Source organism: Stigmatopora nigra, chromosome 22 (assembly GCF_051989575.1).
Source record: "Stigmatopora nigra isolate UIUO_SnigA chromosome 22, RoL_Snig_1.1, whole genome shotgun sequence".
Classification (NCBI taxonomy): Eukaryota; Metazoa; Chordata; class Actinopteri; order Syngnathiformes; family Syngnathidae; genus Stigmatopora; species Stigmatopora nigra.
Window position 1 is genome coordinate 863,217 of NC_135529.1, and position 12,928 is coordinate 876,144.

The 12,928-nt window shown below is 41.5% G+C and overlaps 1 protein-coding gene across 1 annotated transcript; it reads right to left on the reverse strand.

The window, feature by feature from the left end:
• Positions 1-2,862: 2,862 nt before the first annotated feature.
• LOC144215465 (ETS domain-containing protein Elk-3-like) lies at positions 2,863-12,826 on the reverse strand. Its single transcript, XM_077744411.1, has 5 exons — positions 12,496-12,826; positions 8,313-8,521; positions 7,395-8,183; positions 5,718-5,840; positions 2,863-3,410 (listed from the first exon to the last, which is right to left on the reverse strand). The coding sequence occupies exons 2-5, from the start codon at positions 8,517-8,519 to the stop codon at positions 3,312-3,314; spliced, it is 1,218 nt and encodes a 405-aa protein (XP_077600537.1). The 5' UTR covers positions 8,520-8,521; positions 12,496-12,826; the 3' UTR covers positions 2,863-3,311.
• Between the last annotated feature and the right edge of the window lie 102 nt (positions 12,827-12,928).

A 12,928-nucleotide genomic window follows, 5' to 3' on the forward strand; every position in this document is an offset into this window, starting at 1 on the left:
CGCAATGTTTTATTTTTATTTTTTATCATCTATGTAGCTTCTAGCCTTAACTCTTTAATTAGCCAACGTGTCCTCTCCTCTTTTACAAAGAAACGTTCAAATCTCTGCCCTTTGTTTTTACGCCAAATAACAATCTAACTAAAAAGATACTTATGGAGAAGTGCAGTTTAGCATTTACTGTATTACATCCAGTGGCGGGCCGTGAATTTCACAGGCATTAAGCCTTACTGTACTATGTCGTTTTTTAAGAAAAAAAGCCTTACTATACTATGTCGTTTTTTAAGAAAAAAAGCCTTACTATACTATGTCGTTTTTTAAGAAAAAAAAAGCCTTACTATAGTATGTCATTATTTAAGCAAAAAGCCTAACTATACTATGTCGTTTTAAAAAGACAAAAGTCTTACTGTACTATGTCATTTTTAAAGCAAAAAAGCCTTACTATACTGTCGTATTTAAGAAAAAAGCCTTACTATACTATGTCGTATTTAAGAAAAAAGCCTTACTATACTATGTCGTTTTTTAAGCAAAAAGCCTTACTATACTATGTCGTTTTTTAAGAAAAAAAAAGCCTTACTATAGTATGTCATTTTTTAAGCAAAAAGCCTAACTATACTATGTCGTTTTAAAAAGACAAAAGTCTTACTATACTATGTCATTTTTAAAGCAAAAAAGCCTTACTATACTATGTCGTATTTAAGAAAAAAGCCTTACTATACTATGTCGTTTTTTAAGAAAAAAAGCCTTACTATACTATGTCGTTTTTTAAGAAAAAAGCCTTACTATACTATGTCGTCTTTTAAGAAAAAAAGCCATATTATACTATGTCGTTTTTTAAGAAAAAAAAGCCATACTATACTATGTCGTTTTTTAAGAAGAAAAGCCTTACTATACTATGTCGTTTTTTAAGGAGAAAAAGCCGTACTATACTATGTCGTTTTTTTTAAAGAAAAAAAGCCTTACTATACTATGTCGTTTAAGAAAAAAAAGCCTTACTATACTATGTCATTTTTTGTGAAAAAAAGCCTTACTATACTATGTCATTTTTTGTGAAAAAAAGCCTTACTATACTAAGTCGTTTTTTAAGAAAAAAAGCCTTACTATACTATGTCGTTTTTTTAAGAAAAAAAGCCTTACTATACTATGTTGTTTTAAAAAGACAAAAGTCTTACTATACTATGTCATTTTTAAAGCAAAAAAGCATAATACCATAAAGTACTAAGTATGATTTGGGAGTGAAAAGAGTCAAAACAACAAATACTAGTGATTACTCTTGGAGTGTGATGGCCTAGTGGATAAGTCATCAGTTTACCACCTCTTTGGTCTTGGGTTCAAATCCTAGTGCTTGCAAAGATTTTCCCAATATTATTCAGGCAAATGAATGAGATAAAACTACAAGTACTACTGCTTTCTCTCACAGGGTGGTGGCCCAGTGGATAAGTCATCAGTCTTCCACCAATGGAGTCCAGGGTTCAAATCCAAGTGCAGGCAAAGATTTTCCCAATATTATTCAGTTAAAAGAATATGTTCTAATGCCTAAGTGTTTAAGTGTATAAGTCTTCAGTAGTGGCTGAAGCATTTTGTGAAAAAAATGACTAAGTGTTTCACCCCATTTCCTTGGATAAAACGTTTCAACACCCATGTATAAGTGGGGCACGAGTTGGTGTAGTGGGTTGCACACTCGCCTTTGCACCGAGAGAACGTGAGTTCGCTTCCCGGTGTCGGCGGTTCACTGACCAAGCAAGCGGTCGAGGGTCGGCCGAAGGCCGACCCGAGAACGCCTTTCGCACATACAGGTCCTTCAACTGTCTTCCGAACTGCCGAAGGCAGTTCGGAATATAACCTTTTGCTGAAAAGTATGACTAAGTGTTTAATATAAATTAAAAAGATTTTTCTTTCGTTTTCTTCTTATTCCATTTACTGACCTACATGGTGTAGTGATCAACCAAAGGGCGACAGCGGGAAGCGAACCCAGGTCTCCCGGACGGGAGTCCTGTGAACTAACCTCTGCGCCAACCAAGTGACTACACTTTTCTATGTAATCATTTGAGTGTCTTTCCAAGAAGTCCACAGAAATAACTAAGTGAAAAAGTGTCTCGACCGGGATTCGAACCCAGGTCTCCCAGGCGGGAGTCCTGTGAACTAACCTCTGCGCCAACCAAGTGACTACACTTTTCTATGTAATCATTTGAGTGTCTTTCCAAGAAGTCCACAGAAATAACTAAGTGAAAAAGTGTCTCGACCGGGATTCGAACCCAGGTCTCCCAGGCGGGAGTCCTGTGAACTAACCTCTGCGCCAACCAAGTGACTACACTTTTCTATGTAATCATTTGAGTGTCTTTCCAAGAAGTCCACAGAAATAACTAAGTGAAAAAGTGTCTCAACCGGGATTCGAACCCAGGTCTCCCAGACGGGAATCCTGTGAACTAACCTCTGCGCCAACCAAGTGACGACACTTTTCTTTGTAATCATTTGAGTGTCTTGACAAGAAGTTCACACAAACAACAAAGTGAAAATATGTCGCAGCCGGGATTTGAACCAAGGTCTCCCCAACGAGAGTCCAGGGAACTACCCTCTGCGCCAAACAAGTGACTACACTTTTCCTTGTAATCATTTGAATGTCTTGACAAGAAGTTCACACAAACAATTAAGTGAAAATATGTCGCAGCCGGGATTCGAATGCAGTTCTCCCCGTTCAAAGTCCAGTGAACAAACCTCTGCACCACCAAGTGGTTACAGTTTTTCCTTTGTGATCATTTGAGTTATTTTTTAAAAAGTATTTAACAGGTAAAGCTGTGTATGTATGTAAGTTAAATCAGAACATTTGTTTTCCTTCCACTCTGCAGGGTGCAGGAAGTCACAATGTTCAAGCATTCAATGCTTTGTTTATTGAAAATGGATGACATTCTTCACAATACAAAATTATACAGAATACACACTGTATACCACGCCCAGTATAAAAAAAGAGGAAGTACTAAAAAAAGGGGACTTCATTATTTTGAAAATCTTGTTTTCAAGAAGTTGGGATGGTAGAGAGGGAAGGCAATGACATAAAATTTAAGGCACAGCCGGTATCTGAGAAGCATAGTGCATATGTTACATAGAGGAAAAAAAGAGGTTATAAATCAGCCTCTCGCTAGCATCTAGCGATATGGCTTTTTAATTTTTTTTTTTTAAACCGGGTGCTTTCACCACTGACTGCAACCTCAAGCGAGCCAAGTGCAAAAACAAAGAAAGAAAAACATGAATGAGGTCAAAACTGTCTCACGAGAATGTTAACCAGGATGAAGAAGGGGGCAACATCCCTCTCGGGATCAAGATTTGTGTGTAGCGGAGGGTGAGGAGGATGAGGAAGGTGTTCCTTCCAGGCTTGGCAGTGGGATCGGCATGTGTCCGTTGATTAGGCTGGGGAACTGCGGAGGAAGAGAAAGGTGGGCCCACAGTTAGGAAGGGGGGAGGAGAAGGTGGGGTCGGGGGCGGAAGCTCTGTCAAAGGCTCGCTTTCCGGTGAGGAACCGCCGCATTGTCACGGAGAGAACTTCCTGTTATTTGTTCATTGTGCCTCTTCCTGTTCGTCTCTGTCACCCGAAGCCCCTACACCCCCCCCCCCCACTGTTTTGTCAAAAGGCCTTCTCTATAATCTAATACACTCTTCTTAATATTACATTTGCTTATTTCCAACAGCCTATTCTATTCATCTGATCCTCGCATCGCCATCCTAACTAAATCTGCCCAAAACACTGTATAATGTGACTGAAAAATGGTGTTTCATAACAAAAGAAATACAGAAAAGGCATTATTAGTTAGAGATAATTGGTTTGTTCATTAACTTTTCTGTTATTTTTGGGAAAAAATATTCTATATATTTTCATTCTGACAGCCAGTGTATCAAATTCATGGTAAATATTGCATTTTTTTGTTTTCAAATGCATCTGGTTTTGCAGAAAACACTCCACTTCTATTGATATGAATCTAAGTTAATAGGTGTATTCACTGCCATTGACAAGTACATAAATGTATTACCCTTAACTTGTTTGAACCTGGAAAACCCCTTTCAAATTTCCCTTAAGCTGGCCTTCCCCTTTAAGACAACAGCATTTTTTCTGTCATCTGATTGGCCAGTCATAGCAAAATTTTTCATAACAGAGTTTCACGATTCCATCTTTAATGATGATACATTTGATGTAAATAACAATTACCAGAATTACCTATATATGAGTGATCTCATTTTATTGGATATTATGTATTTAATGCCTCAGATCTTCAAGGAAAACTTTAGTACTATTACATTATATTTATTTTGCACTAGAATTGGTTTCAGAGACCAAATGATTGGTCGCCACGGACGAATCTGGTGCAGAGTGCGTCGTGCAAGTTGGTTTGCGTGCGTATATGTGACGAGCGAAGATCCGCTCTCAAAACCAGTTCACCCTGTTCAGGCTGGTTCGCTCCCCCGGGTTCAAACAGGAAGTATTCACAGGATTTCCTCTCCCGCACTACAGTGCTGAAACCGGACACCCGCCATTCCCCCACCCGCCGGACCTGCTCGCTAGGTCTGATTAGTCGCACAAGTGTGCTCGTCTGTTGCGGCAACATAAAAACATCTTAAAAATTCTTTTGTGATTGCTTTGCCTTTGACCTGCATGATCTGACAGTAATACTTTCATGTCAGCCAATTGAAATTCTCCTGTTCACTTGTAAATGTAGCTCAGTCTTTTTACTCCCCATATTAAATATACCACAAAATGCGACATGTGATATTACAATATTTTTCAAACCAAAACAAATTTGTCTGTTGTCAAATTTCCCCTTACTGAACTTGATAAATTGGAGTTTGGGCCCACCCCCTTTTAGTTTGTCATCCCTAGGAAAGATGGCGGCGCCCTGAACGAATAATAGCAGGCATAATGTGAGTGAGTTTTTCATATATTATGCAAGACCCTTTTTTTCTTGAATTTCATTCATAGATGTCAAAATTAATTTTCTTTAGCATTTTATCTGTTTATCTTCTCTTAGTTTTGGAATAAATGACCGTATAGGCCGCATTGTCTTGCATTATAGCGTTTCGTGACTTTAAAATTGAATGAGCATAAAGTAAACAGACCCAGTGGTCAATGTCATCGACTTTGTTTTCGGTTAGGCTTTGAGTGCAGGGGTGGGCAAACCGGTCCTCGAGGGCAGCTTTGGGTACAGGTTTTTTGTTCCAACCAATCAAGCATACACTTTGACCAATGAGATTTCTGCAGAAAACAAGATGCACCTAACTACAATCCACCCTTGGAGATTTTTAGAAATTGTAATACATAAATTGTTTGTGCCTTTTTTTTTTACAGTATTGGCAGACTAGGAGTAAAATACACTTGAGATGAATGCTTGGGCCAAGTCTAATAATGGAGTATGCTGGGATTGTAGATAGTTATATTGTGTATGATAAGTGCAGTACACATTCATTTTTGTGTGTACTTTTTCAGAAATAATCATCTGTTAACTAGGTACTGTAAACAACAGTACAATGTGAAGCATTTTCTGAATTCCACATGTACTTGTGGAAAATCTGCGCCGTCATTGTTGAGCTTTTTTTTAATCAAATCCATAGGGTAGCCTATTGTAATTATTTGTTACATTAAAAGGGTACATTTTGGTGCCTTTCTAAGATTAAATCTTCTTTTTTTACTCTATACTTCAACTCAAGCACAAGGTGTGAGTAGTAGTTTGCCTCACCTGGAACAAGGAGCCGTGGCCCTGCCGCCGGGCGGGGCTTAGAGGGGCCACGGGGCTGAGGCTGCTCCAGAAGTGAATGCCGGACAAGAGCGGACTGTGAGCCAGCAGCAGACCGGAGGGAGTCTGGAAAAAAGAGGGGAGGAGGAGGAGGAGAAGAAAGAGGGAGGCGTCAGAGAAATGGCTCCGAGGCCTTTCGGGGCTAATGCAAAACATGCTGAAAATGCAAAATGGAGCAGCTTTTTCGGCTTTTGGAAAAACAAACTGGCGGAGCAGGAAGGAAGTCTGCGGTTTCTCCTCTGCAATACAGGGGTGACGCTAGGGCGGGGGGTGTCTTGTTGTCGATGGAGAGGGGCATCCAGAGAGAAAACACATGAAATCAATTTCTCTTTCTGGGTCTTCTCCTCACCCCCAAACCCCCCGTGTCACCCCAGAGAAGCCAGCCAATGTTGCAGCTCCGCTGCCATTATTAATGGAATTATTGGAGCATATGGCATCACTTAAGTGCCTCTTGCCTCCTCGGCCCGCAGACATTTTTTGGCGCATGTTAACGTCTCTCTGTCTTTCTCGCCACCTCCGGCAAACACCGCCGCGTCACCGCCGAAGCGGTCCCAGATCGCGACAAATATTTATTTCGCAAATCCTCTGTTGACATGTGATTTAGGCAGCCGGATTGTTAAATAGTAAGTGGAAATTGTGGAGCCACAGCCCACTGGGTCCACAAAAAGATGTCACGAGACTAGTACTCTGATGGATCATGGATGTCCAATCAATGGCATACATTATGTTGCACTTCTCAGCTGCTGTTCGATTAAAATAATAAACCAATATCTTGGTGGTGCTTTTCCTGACTCATTCACTGTCATTGACAGTTGTGAACATCAAATTGAGTGGGAAAATTTCACTGGATTCTCACAATCTAAATAGATTGTCGATGGTAGCCCATGTGGTAATACTTTTTCTTTTCTTTTTTTTCTGATGATGAAAATGAAAGGATTTCAAATTGGCCCTTGCATCCTTTGATTTTTCCTAAAGTGGCCCCCAGCTGCATTATAAATGGCCTGTATTTCACAACCACTTCGGATTAGGGATGTCCTGATACTCACTTTTTGACTTCCGATTTTTCTTAAAATATGTTTTGCCAATACCACTCTAATGCCCATATTTTTAGACTTTTTTAGAATTTAATGCAAAAGATAGTAACCAGCCAAATGATAATGATGGCCTGAAAACTACCTTCCAACCAATACTCCAAAAATAATTACCATATCTACTCACACATAAGCCGCTTTTGTCGGATGATGACTGAATCGAGGGTACGGCTTATAAAGCTTGTATAGTCCACTGTATAAAAATCTAATCCAAACGCTTAGTTTATTATTATTATTTTAAATCGGTGAACTACTGTATCATAAACCAATCATATACCGCTGGCACTATTTATTCCCCAATCCTAAAACACAATAGAAGTATTTGTATATAGTAGACTATATGATGGATTCTAGATTCAGATGTTGGTAAGGACACCATTTTTTAAAGGTGGCGAAATCCTTGTTTTGTGGAATTTTACAGAATACCAGCTTCGTGTATAAAAAGAGTACTAGCATTAATTGAAAAGCTGCAATCAACAACCGAATTGCGGTAATGCTCAACTCTAAACATTTTGTTGCGTTTCCCCACCTGCGCTGTGAAGAAAGCGGGAGTCAGCGATCCGGACGGCAGCGCCGGACTGTTGAGTGCGATGGAGCCGATGTCGCTCCCCGCCAGCAGGAGGGAGGGGGCAGAAATGTCCAGAGCTTTGGGCTTTTTGCTTTTGGCCGGGATGCCGTCTCCTCGACTACAACTACTACTTGAGGAGGAAGAGGAGGAGCTTCTGCCGCCGCCTCCGCCGCCGCCGACCATCCTGCTCTCAGGACGGGAGTGCAAGGCTCGCTGCCTGTGCCCGGACGACAAGTTGAGGGGCTGGGCGCTCTGTTCCAAGAAGTCCCCCTCCTGGTCCTTGTCCTCATCTCCGTTGTCATGGAAACCATTCCGGCCCGCCTGCTGGATGGGGTAGCGGGGAGGCCGTTTGGGCGTCCCGTGTGAGGCGTAGGCCTCGACTTTGACGTCGTTGGCGCCAAAGCGAATGACGGAACGCGGCTCCTCCCGCAGCACCCGCAGCAGCTCGGGCTGGTTCTGGAGCGAAGCGATGCTAAAAGACGAGTACAGGCCCGAGCGGAGGTAGTCGTTGCGGCTCTGCTGCGCCCCCAGCGCGGCCGCTCGCGTCCTCCGCTGGGCCTCCTCGGCCTCTTCGTCCCCTTCCTCCATCTCCTCCTCATCCACATCCAGCTCGGAGACCTCGCCCTCCTGTGGGGGGAACCTCCCGGATGCCAAGCCCATCTCCACCATTTGCGGATCCATCTTGAGGATCTCGGGGAAGGAGACAAACTTGTAGACAAACTTTTGTCCGATCACCTTCTTGATGATGTTCTGCCGGGGAGAGTCAGAATGGCGTACAGTCAATTTGAATTTCCAAACACATCTATGAGCTACTCAACATAAACATCACCCAGCATCAAAAGAAGAAGATAGCAAAGGACTAGAGGACGTGGCGTTTACCTTATCGTAGTAGTATCGCAGGGCCCGGCTGAGTTTGTCGTAATTCATGTTGGTCTTGTTCTTACGTAGCCCCCACAGCTTGGCCACCTCCTCCGATTTGAGCAACTTGAACTCTCCGTCGGTGGACGTCCAGCAGATCAAGTGCTTGTGGCTTTGGTCCAGCAGCAGTTGCAGCAGGAACTGCCACAGAGTGATGGCGCTGTCCATAGCTGCATCACAAAAACAAATACCCCCATTAGACTAAAGCCAATTCAACACTTTAGCTGCTAGATTTAGCGACTTTTCTAAGTAGCAAACTGAGCCTCGTTGATCTCCAACTCTATCAAAAATATGCGAGCAAACGTTTGCCTTAAGAGTATTTGCAACAAGCAGCAATTTATCCACGATAAAATTCTACAACAAGCGACAAGTGAAATGATAAGAGACCGTCATTTGAATAAAAACCAACTCAAAACATGACAGAAAAAGCTTAGTAATGAAATTAGATCCCAATTTGTATTCCTTTCTCATATGCCTTAGCCCCGCCCACATAAAAAATCTCATAACAAAGATGGCACACCCAAAATGAGCTACAGATTTTTTTAACATGCTTTTCATAGGCACGCTAGTATTCTCCAGTTTCCGTCTTTCCATTCTGTCAAGAAAGCTCAGCACTAGGAAGCTCGAAATGATCAATGTTTGGTGTGATGTCACAACCAGAATTGCTGAAAAAAAGTGGGCATTCCCACATGCATTGTTGCGGGTTGAATAGAATATAACATTGCAAAAGAAAAGCTTAATTTGAGTACAAAATGTGTCTTCTGCAAATAACATGACATCATTTTATATTATTTTTTTTGGACATGGTTACCATTTCACCTTTGAGGAAGGCCTCTTATTCATCGAAAGACGCGATCCGATCGAGTTTGTTCCGAGTGCACATTCCACTACGAAAGGAATAACCCACTGCCGAGCTCGTCACACTTCCTGTGGAGCGAAAGCGAGCCAGGTTGAACCGCAAGCATACTTCTGGCTTGAGCTGTCGTCCCTTCTCGTGCGTGAGTTTTTCCCTCTTCTCCTTCTACTGCCTGCACTCGCGTGTGCTCATCATAGTATTCCCAAACTAAATTTAGTGCTTCCGGAGACAGAAGTGGGCTTGCAACAATCATTAAAAAGACATTCAGTTTGATTTGAGCACTTCTTTGGGGGTCCATAATTCCAATTCATTTTCAGGGGAAATTTAAATTCAATTTCTGATTGATTTCAGCAGTCAAACCCTAATTATGTAGAAGAACATGATCACATTCAGGTTTGAATGCTATCTTAATTATACACACGAAGATTTGAGTCACAAATGGTGGTAATAAGTCACAATAAGCTGTGAATAAATACAGACAAAAAGCTTTCAACTGATTATTGACACTCCCAGATGACTTCTTGTCAAAGTGACCTCAAACGAAGTAACTTCCTCATGTTTTTTTTAAGCAAAACAATTTAAAGTTTGTTTTATGAAAGGTGTTTGTCTAGCTTCATGCTGATGCACAATAACAAAAAAGAATGGCATCAGCCAATGAAACTTGAATCAATTTTAGAATCATAATATGAATCTATTTTTAGGTTATTTGTAAACAAACAGAGGTAACACATGGAGACAGTGTGCAACACTACTTAGTCACTGGCACATCTTTATCTTCTGCAAATTATATGACAAATTGCGCATTGAAGCTTAAGAGGCTCAACATGCAAGAAAGTATTACGTATTATATTGTAGAATATATACAAGTATTATACAGATACTTAAAAAAGTTACTGCTTTGAAACAAAATGAAGGTCCTCAAATCAGTTCATTGTTGTGTCAGAATATTCGGCTTTTATATCAGGTATTAATAATATACCAAAAGTAATGCAGTGAACAATATTTTTAGTTCTTTATAATTGTTATTAATTGAATTTTGCACAAATATTTCACAGTGCGGCAGCTCAGCACTACTTTTGACCACACGGAGCTCCAAAATGACCTTCTTTGTACGAAAACGCCGCAAAAGGCTGCATTTTGAAACTCTTGTTATAATTGGCGGACTTCCTGTATAACAAAATGAATCAACTGGATAACTACTGGAATTTTCCAGGAACAATTTCCCGCTCGGAACACAATGACCACAGTGGCTTTGTTGTCCCTTAGCTTTCCTGTCACGCCTGTTTATTGGTGACAGGTGAGTGCTGCTTAGTAACATGTAACAAGGAGGGAGGTGATGTCCGGGGTAGAGGGAGGCAGCGGTGTTCGGAACCCGTTTCCGACGCACGCCATCCGCTGACTTTGGGATGTGCCATGTGAAACTACAAAGCTGTCAAAGTCAGGACTTCCTGCCATTCTGCTACCAAGGACAAATAGCCCAGCGGAAGAGATCCCACAGCAGGAGAGCGCTTCCTTAACGCCGCCACCATACATTTCCCACTGGTGGCAAGATCCTCATCATCACCCTTCATCCATCAATGCTTATGGCATGCAGGGACCACAGCACAGGATGTAAGAATGGGAGGGGAAAAAACAGAGCCAAATACATGTGTTCACCTGCTAGGATGTGGTCATTTTTTTTTAGTTTTGTATAATATGAGCTTTCACAAATTTAGAAAGCGTTACTGTAGTACCACTTGGTGCCACAATATGCCTGCAGCACTCTACTGGAAGTGATTAATTGTACTGTATTTAAGAGTAGTGGCAGAGAAGGACCCAAACATGTTTGCTCTACACAGATTAATTAGGGAATATTTATATAAATACTATTAAGTGTTGTTCAATGTGTTCTCTCTTCTAAATTCTCTCCCATTGATACGCATTGATTAGCAACAGTGAAATAATGTTCTCAAAAGAATTCAGACTTTCTTTTACTTTCAAAGTGGTGAAATAAAAAAATAAATGCTCACATTTTCATGTATTTTTACTTTTAAATTCTGAGTATGGCTCTCAAGCAATAATGTTTGAAAATATGAATTGTTTATGGCTCTCTTCGTCAAAAAGGTTCCCAACCCCTGAACTAAAGGTAGGGTTCGGTGAATGGGCATATAAAACTGATGGTGTTCGGTAGCTCGGAAAAGGTTAAGAACCACTGTTTTAGAGTTTGCCAACATGGGTCAACTTTTGCTATTACCTGATTACTATGTGACTGGCCGCCTGAGTGACGGCCACTCTCCCCGAGCATTCTTGCTCAGGGCCTTCAGGATGCTCGGAGCTGCCGTGTCCCCGCCGGGCTCACAAAGCCGGCCAGTGTGTTGGCCCAACGGAAACTCTTAATGAGATTAGTAGACGGCGTGCTGCAGACATTACTTGGTCGGTTGTGACCACATCTCGCCCGCTTCCTGTTCGTACAGCCATGGAAAAAAAGTCCATGCTGTGATTTCCTCAGCCATTCATCTCCCCCCGTTGTTGCTGTTGGACTTATTTTGAAAGCCTCAAGGCTCCTATCTTAAACCACTGTCGTTGCGTTAATGCAGGTGTAATGAAACTTTTCTTGGGCGGGGATTTTTCTGGGATTTTTCGAGGATTTTTGTCATTTCTATTAGATTACATCAAATTGGATTTTTTGGCTCTTTAGTAATCGGCTTTTTACAGTTTATGGTGAAGTTCTAATATCAATCATAGTGTTTGGGTTCAGTTGCACACAAGAGTCAATGCACTTTTTGTTTTGATCTTAAATTGACCTATAATTGGATTTTAGCAGAACTTTATATAAATCTTAGTTTTGAAAAAAAAGAGGCGTTTTGTGACTTCCTGCACTTGAGTGGATCAAAATTTGATTTGAGGAAGTGGAGATATTTGCTGGTCTTCGAGGATAATTACGTTTTTTTTTATAAAAAGTGGAAAAAGTTGAAAGATGACGCGTTTTTGGAAGAAAAAAAAGATAAGTTTAACTTTTTTAGAAACTAATTGAAACGTGAAGGGGTAAATTTAAGGATGTTTCATACTAAAGAAAATCTAAATTCAGTAGTTTGATCTACACGAGGCCAACGATAATCACGATTAAGACGATTAGTCTGTAAAACACAAGAAGTTTTTTTCCCAGTCTTCATTTTTTCCCCCTCGGAAGTACACCGGAAGATAATAGCCAAGTTCCCATTCGGATCGACAAAACGTTAACTTGAAAATGTTTTGGACCAAAAAACAATGGCGAAAATGCAACAAAGTTGTAGAAAAAGTAGAGTTTACCTGCGATCACTTCCGTGGCCTTTCTTCGCTGCCGAGGAACTTTTAGCGTGCCGCCGCCGCCGGAGAGATGGCTTGTTTTTCCATGCTTGCAAGCTCCACGGCTTGTGCTCGGTCTGAAATCGGATCCTGGACTTTTTCTTTCCGCGAGCAGGAAGTCGGAGCAAGCAGACGCAGAGCCGGCGGCTCACTTCCTCTCGCCGACGATTCCCCAGGCGCTCTGCCGTCTGTGTAAACACACTTTTCCTCCCCTCCTCTTCGCCTGTGCCTGCCCGCTGATGACGGACGCCAGTCGGCACACATGGCCAGCGAGACAGAAAGGGAGTGAATGAAAAAAACGACAGCCCCTGAAGTGACATCATCGGGACGGTGGCCGTCATGGCGCCTTCAGGACATTTTCGTCAATCTGAATCTCCCCAATTAAAAGTTTCCCTAC